At 40.6% G+C, this 12,989-nt stretch overlaps 2 protein-coding genes across 9 annotated transcripts in view; one reads left to right on the forward strand and one right to left on the reverse strand.

Annotated features, from left to right (window-relative positions):
• Positions 1 to 231: 231 nt before the first annotated feature.
• On the reverse strand, positions 232 to 9,041 carry LOC134639471 (probable gluconokinase). 7 transcript variants are annotated; one of them, XM_063490672.1, is made up of 7 exons: positions 8,855 to 9,041; positions 6,329 to 6,510; positions 5,995 to 6,069; positions 5,432 to 5,462; positions 5,226 to 5,312; positions 3,058 to 3,101; positions 232 to 2,259 (listed from the first exon to the last, which is right to left on the reverse strand). In XM_063490672.1, the coding sequence occupies exons 3-7, from the start codon at positions 6,030 to 6,032 to the stop codon at positions 1,869 to 1,871; spliced, it is 591 nt and encodes a 196-aa protein (XP_063346742.1). In that variant the 5' UTR covers positions 6,033 to 6,069; positions 6,329 to 6,510; positions 8,855 to 9,041; the 3' UTR covers positions 232 to 1,868. The 7 variants fall into 7 exon arrangements, with proteins under 7 accessions (XP_063346742.1, XP_063346741.1, XP_063346738.1 ...); XM_063490671.1 differs by lacking the exon at positions 6,329 to 6,510; XM_063490668.1 differs by lacking the exon at positions 6,329 to 6,510 and having other exon boundaries at positions 8,859 to 9,039.
• Positions 9,042 to 9,157: 116 nt separating this feature from the next.
• Positions 9,158 to 12,989, forward strand: part of frmd3 (FERM domain containing 3) — a 60,910-nt gene continuing 57,078 nt past the window's right edge. The window contains exon 1 of one of the 2 annotated variants that reach the window (XM_063490666.1): positions 9,158 to 9,804. In XM_063490666.1, coding sequence (XP_063346736.1) covers positions 9,700 to 9,804 — 105 coding nt within the window. In that variant the 5' untranslated portion in view covers positions 9,158 to 9,699. The remainder of the gene's footprint in view (positions 9,805 to 12,989) is intronic. The other variant, XM_063490667.1, reaches the window with a different exon arrangement.

The raw sequence follows: 12,989 nt of genomic DNA on the forward strand, positions 1-12,989 counted from the left end.
GAGAAGACACTGTGCAGAATTTTCCAGGGCTCTAAAACAAAGATGTAGATCAGCTTTTATTAGGAATAACATTTATTTTCCTGTAAAGCTGAAACCAATTATAAGCTAAATTAATTTAGTTAGACATCATTTCTCTGTTCTAGTTTTGTAGGGTTTTATTTCTTGAGCTTATGTGACCTGACTATCTTTGGGTTTGTTGTGGACAATCATCAGGACAAATAAAGAGCTTCCATGTGTTTATTCCAACTATTAAAAAGATCAGCATCACATCATTTATGATCAAACACTCAAAAAGTCCAGAAGTCCAGGGTATGTGGAGAAGTAACAAAAAATGTCCAGATTGAAAAAGAAGGCAAAATTAGTAATGAAATACATGTTTGTTTGATTTTTTAGTTAAAGGATTAAACTAAAGGAGATTCGTCACATGTTGTCACTATGAAAAGAAGAGAAACACAGAAAAACCTAGAAGCTGGTCAAAAAACAATTAGCACCATCTTCCACTCCACACAAATCTATCTGGCCTTAATTAAGCACTCTGGTCTTAGCAGTACAGAAGGGCGGTACCTAAGGCAGGACACATCCCCACAGGCAGAAATCACAGCAGGCTGTAAAAACTTTTTATCTTCACCATGCAAATGTGATTAATGTAGACCTAAAACCGACCATCTCTTTAACTTCTAATCCCTTATTTGTGGCATATTCTTAAAAGATACCATCCTTAAATATGCACAAACTGGTTCAGTTTCAAAGCTTACACACATACACACAATGCATTTATTAGAATGGTACCTAAATATTTAAATGTTTTAAATGTTTGCAGCCAGCTAGAACTCTCGAGAATCACACATACTGTGTATTCCACTCTTTACTAAATAACTAATGAGCTCGTCAAGCCTGCCACACTCTGTGGCTTTACATCAACACTGAATCAGTGATTTATTTCTCATCCTCACTACAAACGAGACATTGATTAGGTATTCAAAAGGGACTAGAACAACAGTAAAGGCCACACACTCTGTGTTGTTCTACTTAGGCAAACTGCTGCTATGAGCTAGTTGCTAAAATGTCACATGACAGTGTGACTACACTGATGTTCATCATCTTAGTCTGTCATGTTGACATGTTAATCATTTCTACCACAGCTTTGTAGATATTTCATTTTCAAGTATCTAAAAATATTAATTTTGTCCTGATAAAGGCATTAATCATACTTTTTATTACTCCCGAGGCCTTTAAATCTATTACAAAATTTACAGAGATGTTATATTTCTGTAAAATTATATAGATTTAAGTTTATAGTTCTCAAAAATGGGCTCCATGTTGTATTTAACTTATTCACCTTACATGCTAAAGATGCCCACAGGGACCCCAGAAGGAGACAACACACAAGCCTCGTGGAGTCACAACTTTCCAGTCTTTGTCCAATCCTGGGTAACTAGGAGGGGAACATCAGGAAGTGCATCTGTGACAATATAATAATCGAACATGCGGATTCATCTACTGTGCAACTGTTTTCAAGATATTCAAGGGAAAGAGGGAAAAAAAACAAACATCTGATGTCCACTGTCAAGCTCGTGTGCCAATCCATCGAGTAGATGCTGGATGTTTTCAAATAAGTGGAAACTGTGACTTCCTGGTTGCTGTGGAGAGCCACACAGGGAATCACCAAAGTCATTCAAATGTAATCCTGCAGGATCCTGAATATTTGCTGGAAAATCAATGTTAGAGCTGCTAAGGATCACAGATGTCCACCTCTTGGGGGTGATATATATATATATGCATATATATATATAGTTATGAGCACCATGAAATCTGATGGCAGCTGCTGAGTTATTTCACTTTATTATTTCAACTACCATAAAGCATGGTTAAAACACGGCAATGGCTCCCATGTGGTCTGTTGTGGTGGTGTGGTTGATTAAGTGCCTTTCAACCTCCACAGCCATATCATCGATGCCCCTCTGGATGTCCAGTGTCAACACATTCTCCTCATCAGACGGAGTCTCTAAAGTATCAAACTGGGAACGCAGCATGTCGGCTTTCATATAGTGACCCCTCCGGGCCACCATCCTCTGGTAAATGAATTCATAGTCACCACGAAGGAAAAGAAAAAAGACATCAGGAGAAGCTGCAGGGAAGATTTCTTGGTCTGTCTCCGAAGGGGAAGTGAGGGCTTTGGAGCCATGGAGGAGGATCCGTCTGTACTGGTGCTTCAGTGCAGAGCACACCAGGAGAGCATCAGAGCCTGAACTCCTCTCTCTGTGACGGGAAGACATGCACATATGTACAAAGTTGCTGAGGGCAGGAATGAATAACTACTGAAGTTCAGACTGAAAAAAATAAGCTTAAAGTAAACTTTAGTCACAAACAACTAAAGAGAAAAAGATTGACGCAAGGACGAGCGGATGGAGAAAAATAAGTGCATGTGAGTGTGGAAGAGTTAAGCAGAAGGACTCTTTGATGTTGCCGCTGACGTTTTTAGAAAAAGATGACACACTTTTTACTTCTCCCTCACCTCTTTTCCTCACTTAATCTGTCTTTACTCCCCAAACTGTTTTTCCTGGCTCTCTGGTTTTCATCTCAATTTTCACGACCATCGTTGACATTTTTCTCTCGACAATTTCATGCCTGCACATTCTCACCTCGCTCCTCTGCTCTTCAGCTCCACCTCTAAACCCATCATCTTCTCCTTTATGTCATAAAAAATACCTCATGTTTTCATGAAACATGAGTGTGTGTGTGTGTGTGTGTGCAGTTGTACTACCTAGGTTTAGCATGAAGCTTAGAGCAGATATTAGGGTAAATTGCCACAAAACACTGGTGGCCATCAGTTTTACCCCCTCAGTCACAAGATTTTTAGAAAACTTGACCTCTGACCTTGACTGTGAGGTCGACATCAAAATCCTGCCGCCTCGCCCTCCCATTTATAACCTTTGATGTGATGACAACACCCCCCACATCAACCTTTAAAAGGCTGATGGGTTAAAAAAAAGCCAATGTTGTGTCCTTTGAAATGATAGAACTTGTATGTATTTGTAGAGATTGGTTAGCGCTCACCTCTGAATTACTTCATGTAGTTTGAGAAGCCACGGCAATCTGTCCTGCAGAGACAAAGAAATGCAAACACTAAACACAAAAACTGATTTTTGTTGTGCACAGCTTAGTTTAAGATTGTGTATTTAACTCCTTTAAATAGTTTTCCAATATGGAAATGGTATGCTACTTTAGAAAAAATAAAAAATAAATATATATAATAATATATATATATATATATATATATATATATATATATATATATATATATATAGTTATTTATTTATTTATATGGCTAAAAGAAAAGTCACCACATGGATTTAACTACACAAACAACTAAGAGCCTTCCACTGGGTAATTACTGTGGTGATTAACGTGTTTCGGCTGGCAACAAATGATTTAACACAAACTAACGACGTGAGCAGCTCCTCATTTGTTAAAGAAACATTTTGAAAGACGTCATGGGAAAGAAGGGTCAAATTATTGACTTGTATCAAGCAAATTGTAAAAAACTGCAGTACTCGTGGCCTTAAGAAAACCACATATCAGCGACGCTAATCGGGGAAAAAGAGCTCTGATATTCCTGGAAGCAATACAAAAAGGTCATGTGGTCTGAGGAGTCCAGATCTACTCTGTAATGAGTGGAAAGAAAACGGTAAAGGGTAAGAAGAGAAGAGGATGAAGTGCTGCAGTCATTAACCCCAGTCCCTACCACACGAGCCTGTTATGAAGTGGGGTTGCTACAGCTGGTCAGGTCTAAGGTTCAGCAACATTATGTGGCCAAAAATGAGGTCAGCTGACTACCTGAACCTACTTAACGATCAGGTTTTTCCATCAATTAATATTTTCATCCCTATTGGCAGGGGCATATTCCAAGATGACAATGCCAGGATTCATCGGGCTCAAATTATGAAAGTGACTAGGGAAGCGTCAGACATCTTTTTAACTCTGTGACTGGACACCACAGGGTCCACCTCTAAAGCCCACTGAGAATCTTTGAATTATGCTGGAAAAGACTTGAAATCTTGTCTGTTTCCTTCAAGACATTTGATGACCTTCCCTGTACTCTCATTTACAAGTTATAACACTTTGGTATCCGTCAATAAAGATGTGATATAATGACTATTACAATAACTTCTGGGTAACAGCTTTCAGCAGATTAAACCCAGAGAAGGTACTTCCCTCACTTTTGATAATCAAACATATGATTCAACCTATGCAAGCTCCTCAGAAACACAGAGGCTGCACAGACCTGACTGCAGTGAGCGTAATGTGGTAGAAACTGTTTACAGTGGGTCTAATCAGAGTAACGACCCACATTTACAACTCGCACGGTTAAAAAAATAAAAAAACCCCAAAACAATCAGGGATCAAACGGAGATCAGGCCGACAGACGTGGCAACACAAACGCATCTTTGATTACGCTGCAATTAGAAACAGAATTAGTCCAACTTTGGCTGCATGTTCAGCTCTAGTTGAACTAGAGCCACGTTTCTGTGAGGAATCTCACTCCCTTGCATGAAGGTTTCTGAGCGTGCTCATGTCCTGTTTGGTCACGCCAACCTCAACCTGCCAAGTCTAATAGTAGCATGAAAGACACATTTTGCCACAGCCTGACAGTAATCCTGTATTTACATTTCTGCTCCACTCCTCACATATCATTTATTCTCAAACTGCCAACTGTTGACAATTTTTAAAATATGCCAAAGCGTTGGACGGAGCACGTCCCTAGGTAATTCTCCTCGCTGTTCAAAGCAGACCTCTGAGTGGGAGGTTATCATCTGCCACCAAACACCGCTACCGGTGAACTGCTGCCAAATGCTGGCGGGGGCTCCTCTGCCTGTAAGCCTGTATACTCGACGTTGGCAGGAAGCCAGACAATTGTTTGGAGGGCTCCCTTTATTTAAAAAGTCAGCATGGACGGGGAGGAGATGAGCCCTGAACAAACAGATAATAAATGGCTGAACTGAATTTCAGGACTGACGGTTGTTATGAAAAGTTCAGCATTGCTCCCTGCTGCTTTCACTGTCTGCACGACTGAAGCTCCCTCCGGCTACTTGTTGAGTTTCTGCAAGTCCACCAGAGTTATTTAGTCCTGACAGAAGAGAGACTGAATGCCATAAATGATTGACATGTAAGTGAAGCAGACAGAATGCACACACACACACAAACACACACACACCTGGGCTGACCTGATCTGTAAGCGCTTCACCGTGAGACATCTTCTCGATGTTCTCCCGTGGGTGGAAGTCATCCCCTTCGTACAGGGGCCAACCCAGCTGATGGGCAAACACACATGGACAGAAGAGTATTAGACACACAAGGAACCAAGAGGGAGGTGTGTGTGTGTGTGTGTGTGTGTGTAGGGAGGTTGTTGGTTAGAGTTGAGGCTACTTACCTTTTCAGATAGGAAGATCCCAAAGGTGCTTCTACATTTAAAATAAATAAATAAAGAGTATCAAGGACAAAACTGGTGGAGCAACATTTGAGAAATGTTACAATAAAACAACTGTCAGCATCCTTTAATATCATAAAAATATGATATTGTTATTAACTAATTTTGAAAATATTTACTTTTTTTTAACTGGGTTAAAAACCAGACTTTACATGGACCTCTTTCAGCTGTGAGAATTTTCTACTTATTTTTGTGCTGTTTTCACTGCCTTAAGACATTGGTTTTATGTCTTTACTTTGTGTGTTAACTACATTGAGTTTACAAGTAATAAAATGTGTAATATAAGTAAAATTGCCATTGTCTGTCAATATAATCTCTATTAGACAGGAGATAAATATATACTGATGGTTATAACAGTACAGAAATAACTCATTTATTTTTGTTTCACAAAGCATTATGCATGATTTTTTCCTTGTGTTAATCAATAAGCATGAAAATGTTTTTCATATGTGATATGCCGCCTTGTGAATATGTCTCCAATACATATGAACATATTGTATACATACTTTCCACAACCCGAGACTCCCATTATGATGTAGATCATCCTGGCTGTTCTTCATGGACTTTAAAGCAGGTTTTTCCTGAAAAGGATTAAACAAGAAAAAGGAAATAAATATATATGACTGTAAGAGTTTAGATCTTTAAAGTTTAAATCAATACTAATAAATTACTGTAAAAATACTTCATTAGAAGTGAAAAGCACCCACTGAACATTTTACTTAAGTCAAAGTAATTAACGACAATCATGAAAACTAACTGGCCATTTTATTAGGCACATGTGTTCAACTGCGTGTTTACACAAATATCTAACTAGCCGATAATACGGCAGCAACTAAGTACATCAGATGTGTTCAACCTCCTGAAGTTCAAACAGAGCATCACAATGGGAGATGAAGGTGATTTGAATGATTTTGAATGTGGAATGCTAGTTGGTATCACGTGGGCTGGTCTGAGTTTTTCAGAAACTGCTGATCTGCTGGGATTTTCTCACACAGGCATCTCAAAGGTTTACAGAGACTGGTCTAAAAAAGAGAAAATATCTCATGAGCATCAGTTCTTTGGGATGGTACACAGTCAAAAATCTGAAGGTAAACAACATGAAATTCTTGATCCATCCTGTCTTGTATCAGAGCTTTAGCTAGAGATGGAGTGGAAATGGTGTGGGGGATATTTCACTGGCACACTTTGGGCCCCTTAGTACCAACTGAGCTTCAAGTAAACACCACAGCCTACCAGAGAACTGTTGGTGACCACATCCATCCCTTTATAACCACAGTTTAACCATCTTCTGATGGCTGTTTTCAGCAGGATAAGGAGCCATACCACAAAGCTCACAACAAGTCCTGCCTTGCATCAGCAGTACAGGCTGTTGCTAGTGGTGTAATGGTGTGGGGAATGGTTTTTTGGCACACTTTGGGCCCTTTAAAACTGAACTGACCATCATTTAAGCCCTTTATAACGACAGTGTTGCTATCATCTGATGGCTGCTTCCAGTAGGATGTCAAGCCATGTCACAAAGCTCAAATCATCTCACACTGGTTTCCTAAACATGACAATAAGTTCACAGTGGCCAGATCTGAATCCAGTAGAGCATCTTTGGGATCTGCACCTGATGCTATCACGTCAATGTGGAGCAAAAACATCTGAGGAATGTTTCCAGCACTTTATTAAATTCATGCCAGGAAGAATTAAGGTAGTTTTGAAGGTAAAAGGTGGTCCAACGTGATACCTCATAAAGTGGCCGATGAGTGTATGCATAAATGTTTTCTACAGCTAATGATGGTTTCTTTAAGGACTAATCTGCTGGGTTGTTTTTTTTTTGCTCTGTCCAGTTAACTGTAGTGATGTGTCGGTCACGAACGAAATGGCTCTTAGAGCCGGATCTTTGACGTGAACGACCCAAGCCGGCTCCTTATCGCGGCTTTTTTTCCCCCTTTCTCCCACCCTCTCTCTCGCACTTTTTTTCTGCTTCACTCCGCATGCGAGCCTTGTGCTTTGCGCTGGGAAGAGGGGGGAGGGTCGGTAGTTACACTCGCAGGAGCACAGGAACAGAGCGGGAGGGAGAGACAGAGAAAGAGAGCCAGGGACAACAACGTCACATTAGAAAGGTAGAGTAATCATCCACAACTATTTTCAGTTGCGGATGATAAAGGATTCAGAAAGTTTATTCATGCAGGCCCATATGACAGAGAATATGCATGTTCTTTTTGTTTTCATATTTTAATTTATATTTAATTGTGTTGTGGTTTGCAGTGTTTTGTGTTGTTTCACTTTAAATATGTTTAAAAGGAAAAAGCTGAAATTTTAAATAGTTAAAAGTTGAACTGTGAATAGTTGGTTTTTGTATTATATGATTTATTTATTACATTTTATGTGGAGTGAATAAATAAAAGTATATTTACGGTGGCCCCTAGAGACAAAGCACGTACAAACCCCAAAGCACGTAAAAATTCCAAAACACGTAAAAACTCCATAGCACGTACAAACTCCGAAGCACTTACAAACTCCAAAACACATAAAAACTCAGAAGCACGTAAAAACTCCAAAACACGTACAAAACACAACAGAAGTGCTCCAGGATGCTAGGCGCAATGTTGAGCTTTTGTTACCTAGTGGCTACACAAGCCAGCAAGTACCAACGACCGGATTTGGTGTGTGGTAGTAACAGGTAAATGAACATTTTTTTTTAAATTATTTGAATATATATGAGTGCTTGTGTATAAATACACAAACCATACACATATGCTTTGAATTGTGTAATTTAAGTGATCTAGGTAGCTCTGTTTTGGAAGTTCAGTTAACGCTAGAAATGTGTTTTGGAATTTGTACGTGCTTTTTGGAGTTTGTACGTGCTTTGTCTCTAGGGGCCACCGCATATATTTATATATAAACATATATAAATAAAACCACTTTTTTTTAACATTAGTAATTCCTTTTGAGCATAATTTTATATTATTGTTAATAATAAATTAATTAAAGCAACAAAACAACCTGAAGAGCCTGTTCGGAGCCGAAAGAGCCGGCTCTTTTTAGTGAGCCGAGCCGAAAGAGCCAGTTCTCTAAAAAGAGTCGGAAATCCCATCACTAGAACTGGACGTTTAAACTGTAACCGATGCCGCCGTTATGATGAACGGGTGAAGCTTCCGTAGCTATAAAAAGCGCTCATGCCTTAAACGCGGAAGTCCAGCTGAAGTGCAACCTCCCACTAAAACATAATTAACAAGTTCTAACATATAAACCTTTTAGGACGTTTAAAGCTGCTGTAACGAACGTTCGTTAAAGAAAAAACAGCCTCAGTTTTACGTCATTTAAAAAAAATCAAGCCTTCCTGAAAAGCTGAAACAAACAGTAACAAAAATGTGAGACCTGCCTGCTGAACGTGACTCCGGCGCATGAAAGAGGCCATAACATCCCATGAACTCGCACGATTTGGACCATGGCCTCTGGTTGTTTTGCTAAGGGACGTGATGACGCACAAAGCACGTCGCTTACGTTAACAATTAAAGGGACCGCGGTGTTGCGTTACAACGAAATAGTCTCTGACGTCATTACCGATGGAATTAATTATTTAATCTCAGTTTGAGGAACACAATGAGGAAATATCAGTAACAATACATATATATTATATGAGTTTTATTATTTATGGCTAACGCAAACATTTAAATACATATGGAAGGTAAAGATGCCGTTTTTGCAGCATCAGCAGCCTCTGAAATAATAACACTTGTTATAACTGTTAACTAGTTATAATCAAAGGGTATCCACAGGGCAGGGCAATCTACACTCGCCAGGTCTCCCGTGTCATTTGGACGTGATTGCAATGAGGAGCAATGAGAAGGGTTACAAGACACTTGTGAAGTGGGGTTGAGCCAGAGGGAGAGAGAGAGAGGGGGAGGAGGAGGAGTAGAGGGAAAACCATCCTCCGTCCTGTAGATCCATCAGTGGGCAGGCTGGAGACGGATGAAAGCTCTCCTCCCATCCTTCTCTGCTGCATCCATCCGCTCTCTTATCCATCCATCTATCCATCCACCACCCCATCCACCCATTCATCTCCAAGGGCGTCTCAAGGGGTGACAAGACCCGACTGAACGGCAATGTATACGCGGACGCGTGCGTGTGCGTGAGTCATCCGTGTGCGTGAGCCTCTGTGCGCGTCTGGTCTTGTCTGTGGAACCTCCGACATGAGGGGCTGAAACAGAACCGACAGAAGGATGAAAATGCTCCGGTTTCGCAGCCCCAGCCTCCGCTCCTTGGACCAGGAGATCCTCTGTACGATCCGGTTACTGGACGACTCCGAGATCTCCTGCAGCATTCAGGTAGATTAAAGCCTCGCGCGTCTCATCTACCAGTCCATCTCGTAGTCTTTGATAATTGCGAATGTCACGTGGACGCAGTGGATCAATTTTACGCAGGCATGGAGAATTAAAACTAGAGGGCTGCAACAACCTCACGCTTATTATTATTATGACTCGTCGTTTAATAAGAGCTTGCTCCTTAATTTCCCTTCTGCTGTAAATTACTGGAGAGGTTGCTGCCTTGCTCAGATGATTCAGGCAGTGGAGAGAAAACAGCAAGCCCAGTAGCAATCCATGCATTTGCGTTGTGGTCACCGTGGCTAGATGTGACTGCCATAGAGTGAAGTCTCATGAACTTTGATTTATAGAAGATGAAACGATGGAGCGCCATGGGCGTGGTGGTGATGGTAATAGTAGTGAAAACATGGACGGAAACTGTTTGAGTTATTGATTGCAATTGTGAGAGGCTGTGGCTGGCTGAGTGGGAGAGAGACGGAAACACTGATGTGCTTTACTTGTGTGGTCTCATTTCTGTTTGCCACAGAGATGATAATACATACCCTCTACCCCCGACCAGCAGCAAGTGTCTTTATCAGACAGTGAAGACAGTCACTGTAAAGCACTGAGTTCGTGATGCAGGTATTTATGCTGAGCTATCTCCATTGTGGAGAAACCGAGTCTGTAACTATCACTTTCAATTGCTTTTGGCAGTTTGACCTAACATGAGCTGCTGAAAAGATCTGCAACTTACTTTCAGTTTTTTATTTCTGTTAAAATAAATGTACCCACATATATACCCAGAAAAACAATAATTTTCATTACTTTAAAAATGGGCTTGTGAATAATATTAACAGGAAAAGATGAACTCTGTGCTTTAATATCTTTAATGTCACATAAAGGTGTGGCATAAGTCTTTCCAAAAGCATCCTTTGCTCTGCTATGTGTCATGTGTTTGTTAGAAGTCCTCTTATTTGAAAGAAGAAGAAGAAGACATTTTTTGCTGCTCTCCTAGTGTAGTTGGTCCCACGTTTGTCCAAAAAGCAAAATATCGTTGGTTCGATTCTGAAAAGAGACACAAATCCCACCGGTGTGTGTCAGGAAGGGCTTGTGGTGTAAAAAAATAAAATAAAATCTGCCATACTGTCCAGTATGTGGTGATACTGTGTCTGATCCTAAATAAATATATATGTTAGTGCAGAAAAGGGGGAAAACACTACTTACCTTGAGACTGAATTGAGATCAGGAGAAACAGACTAGACAAAGAGAAGAAGTCACCCTCGTCTTGTTTTGTAGCAGACACATACAGCTTTAATAAATGCTGTTTCTCTTCATCTCCATTAGTTTTGTTACCTTCTCTGAACTTTTGCTGGATTGCAGTCCAGGTCATCCAGTGTTGTGATCATTTAGCCATGCTGATAGCCAGCAACAGTAACAGTGGGTATCTTTTTTTTTTTTTTAATTTGAAATGAAAATTTCAACTTTAAATGAAGACATTAGCTCAGGCAGACTGATAACTGAAGCACAAAACAAAAACAACAACAAAACTGAAATCCTGTCAAATCCAAATCAAGGTGCTTTGTAAAACCCGATCCTTGGATCCAGTCAATGAATCCTTTAACTATCCTCACCTGAGATCTAACGCTGGGACGTTTTAAGGCTGCTTGAACAAAGGAAAGTATAGATTCCTCCTGTTTTCACAAACAAACTAAATCCTGTGAGGCTCCACAGGCCCTCCAGCCCTGAGCTGCAGCTGCTGCCAGAGAGATAAACATAAAATCCCGTCAGTCTTCCAGTTTATGATGCATTATTACACATAAAAATATATGAAATGCTGAACAGCAAATAAGTGCCAGTCACAATATGACTGGATTCTATTGTATTGTGTTATAGTCTTTTCAGTTACATCTTCAGCACTGCACCAAATCCTCCACACAGCTGAAGCACCTTGTTGACAAGCCTGTGAGTTGTACGGGGCTGAGGGCGAAGTGAGTGCTCAGAGCTCAGAGCGCCACCTCTTCTCGCCCTAAACCGCCTTCGGAGCGAGTTGTCCGCTGGCCTGCTGTTTAACCCGAAAGACTGAGAGCACTTGCTGCATGTCAGACTAGCTGTCTCACTGGTTTCCTGCATGTACTCAATCAATGATTTACAAAACATCTTCAGGTCCAGTGGAAGAGAAGGAGGAGAGCAGAGAGAGGAGAGACGAGATTGGCTCTGTTTTCTTTGTGTTTAGTGCTCATAATGCATGTACAGTTGCGTGCTTGCGTCTCTGAGAGCACAAGAGTGTGTTAAACTGTGTACATGAGTATTAAAGCTTTTACTTTTTTTTTTTCCAGGAGATGTGAAAGCGTGTGTGTGCTTTTATCTGTGTGTGAGAGTATTTATGAACGATAAGGAAATGGACGTTTATATTTCTAGCTGACTGCATTTTCCAGGGCTTTCTTTAATGGCTTTGTGTTCCGGTGCTGAGCTGCTCCTTCCTACATATTTCATGACATTTCCTGTGCTCCTCATGCTACACTTCTGCTCCTCAACAACAGCGCGTCTCCTCTTACCGCTGCTAGGAGACCTCCATCTCTTACTCTATCTGCTCTTTTTTTCCTCTTTGCATTTCTTATTTTGTCAGCTTTTCCCAATTGTCCTGCATATGTAGGTCATAATAAAATGACAAACGCATCATGAAAATAGGAAAGTTGAAAGAAATGTGCGTTTGAATAGTTCCTAAAATGTACTTCTGAGCACAAACCACGACTGAATGGAGTGTGTAATGTCAGTCTGGGATGCCCTTGATTCCTTTAACTTTTCTCTAAGGCATCAGTTCAGTTGACTCTGGATTAAAGACACTGGTGCATTAGCTGCTCCCTTTGGGGACACAGTGTTTGGCACTGCATGGATAATCCTGAAGACTTTAAAAAGTCTTGAAACACCCCACCCAGTATAATTACTTGTAAGGCAATATCCAGCGCAGTGCAAAAAACAAAGGGATGTTCAAGTGACTTGAACAATTCAAGTAACTTTGCAGTCGCTTTGCACTTTGCTAGGTACACCTATCCTATACCTTGTTGATGCCAGATGAGAATGATGAGGCAACTTTGAGCCGACAGGAAGGCAAAAGTAATTTAAATAACCACTTGTATGCAGAAGACCATTTCTGAACGCACAACATCTCAAACCTTGAAGCAGGTGGGCTAAAGCTGCAGAAGACCACA

Source organism: Pelmatolapia mariae, linkage group LG12 (genome assembly GCF_036321145.2).
Source record: "Pelmatolapia mariae isolate MD_Pm_ZW linkage group LG12, Pm_UMD_F_2, whole genome shotgun sequence".
Classification (NCBI taxonomy): Eukaryota; Metazoa; Chordata; class Actinopteri; order Cichliformes; family Cichlidae; genus Pelmatolapia; species Pelmatolapia mariae.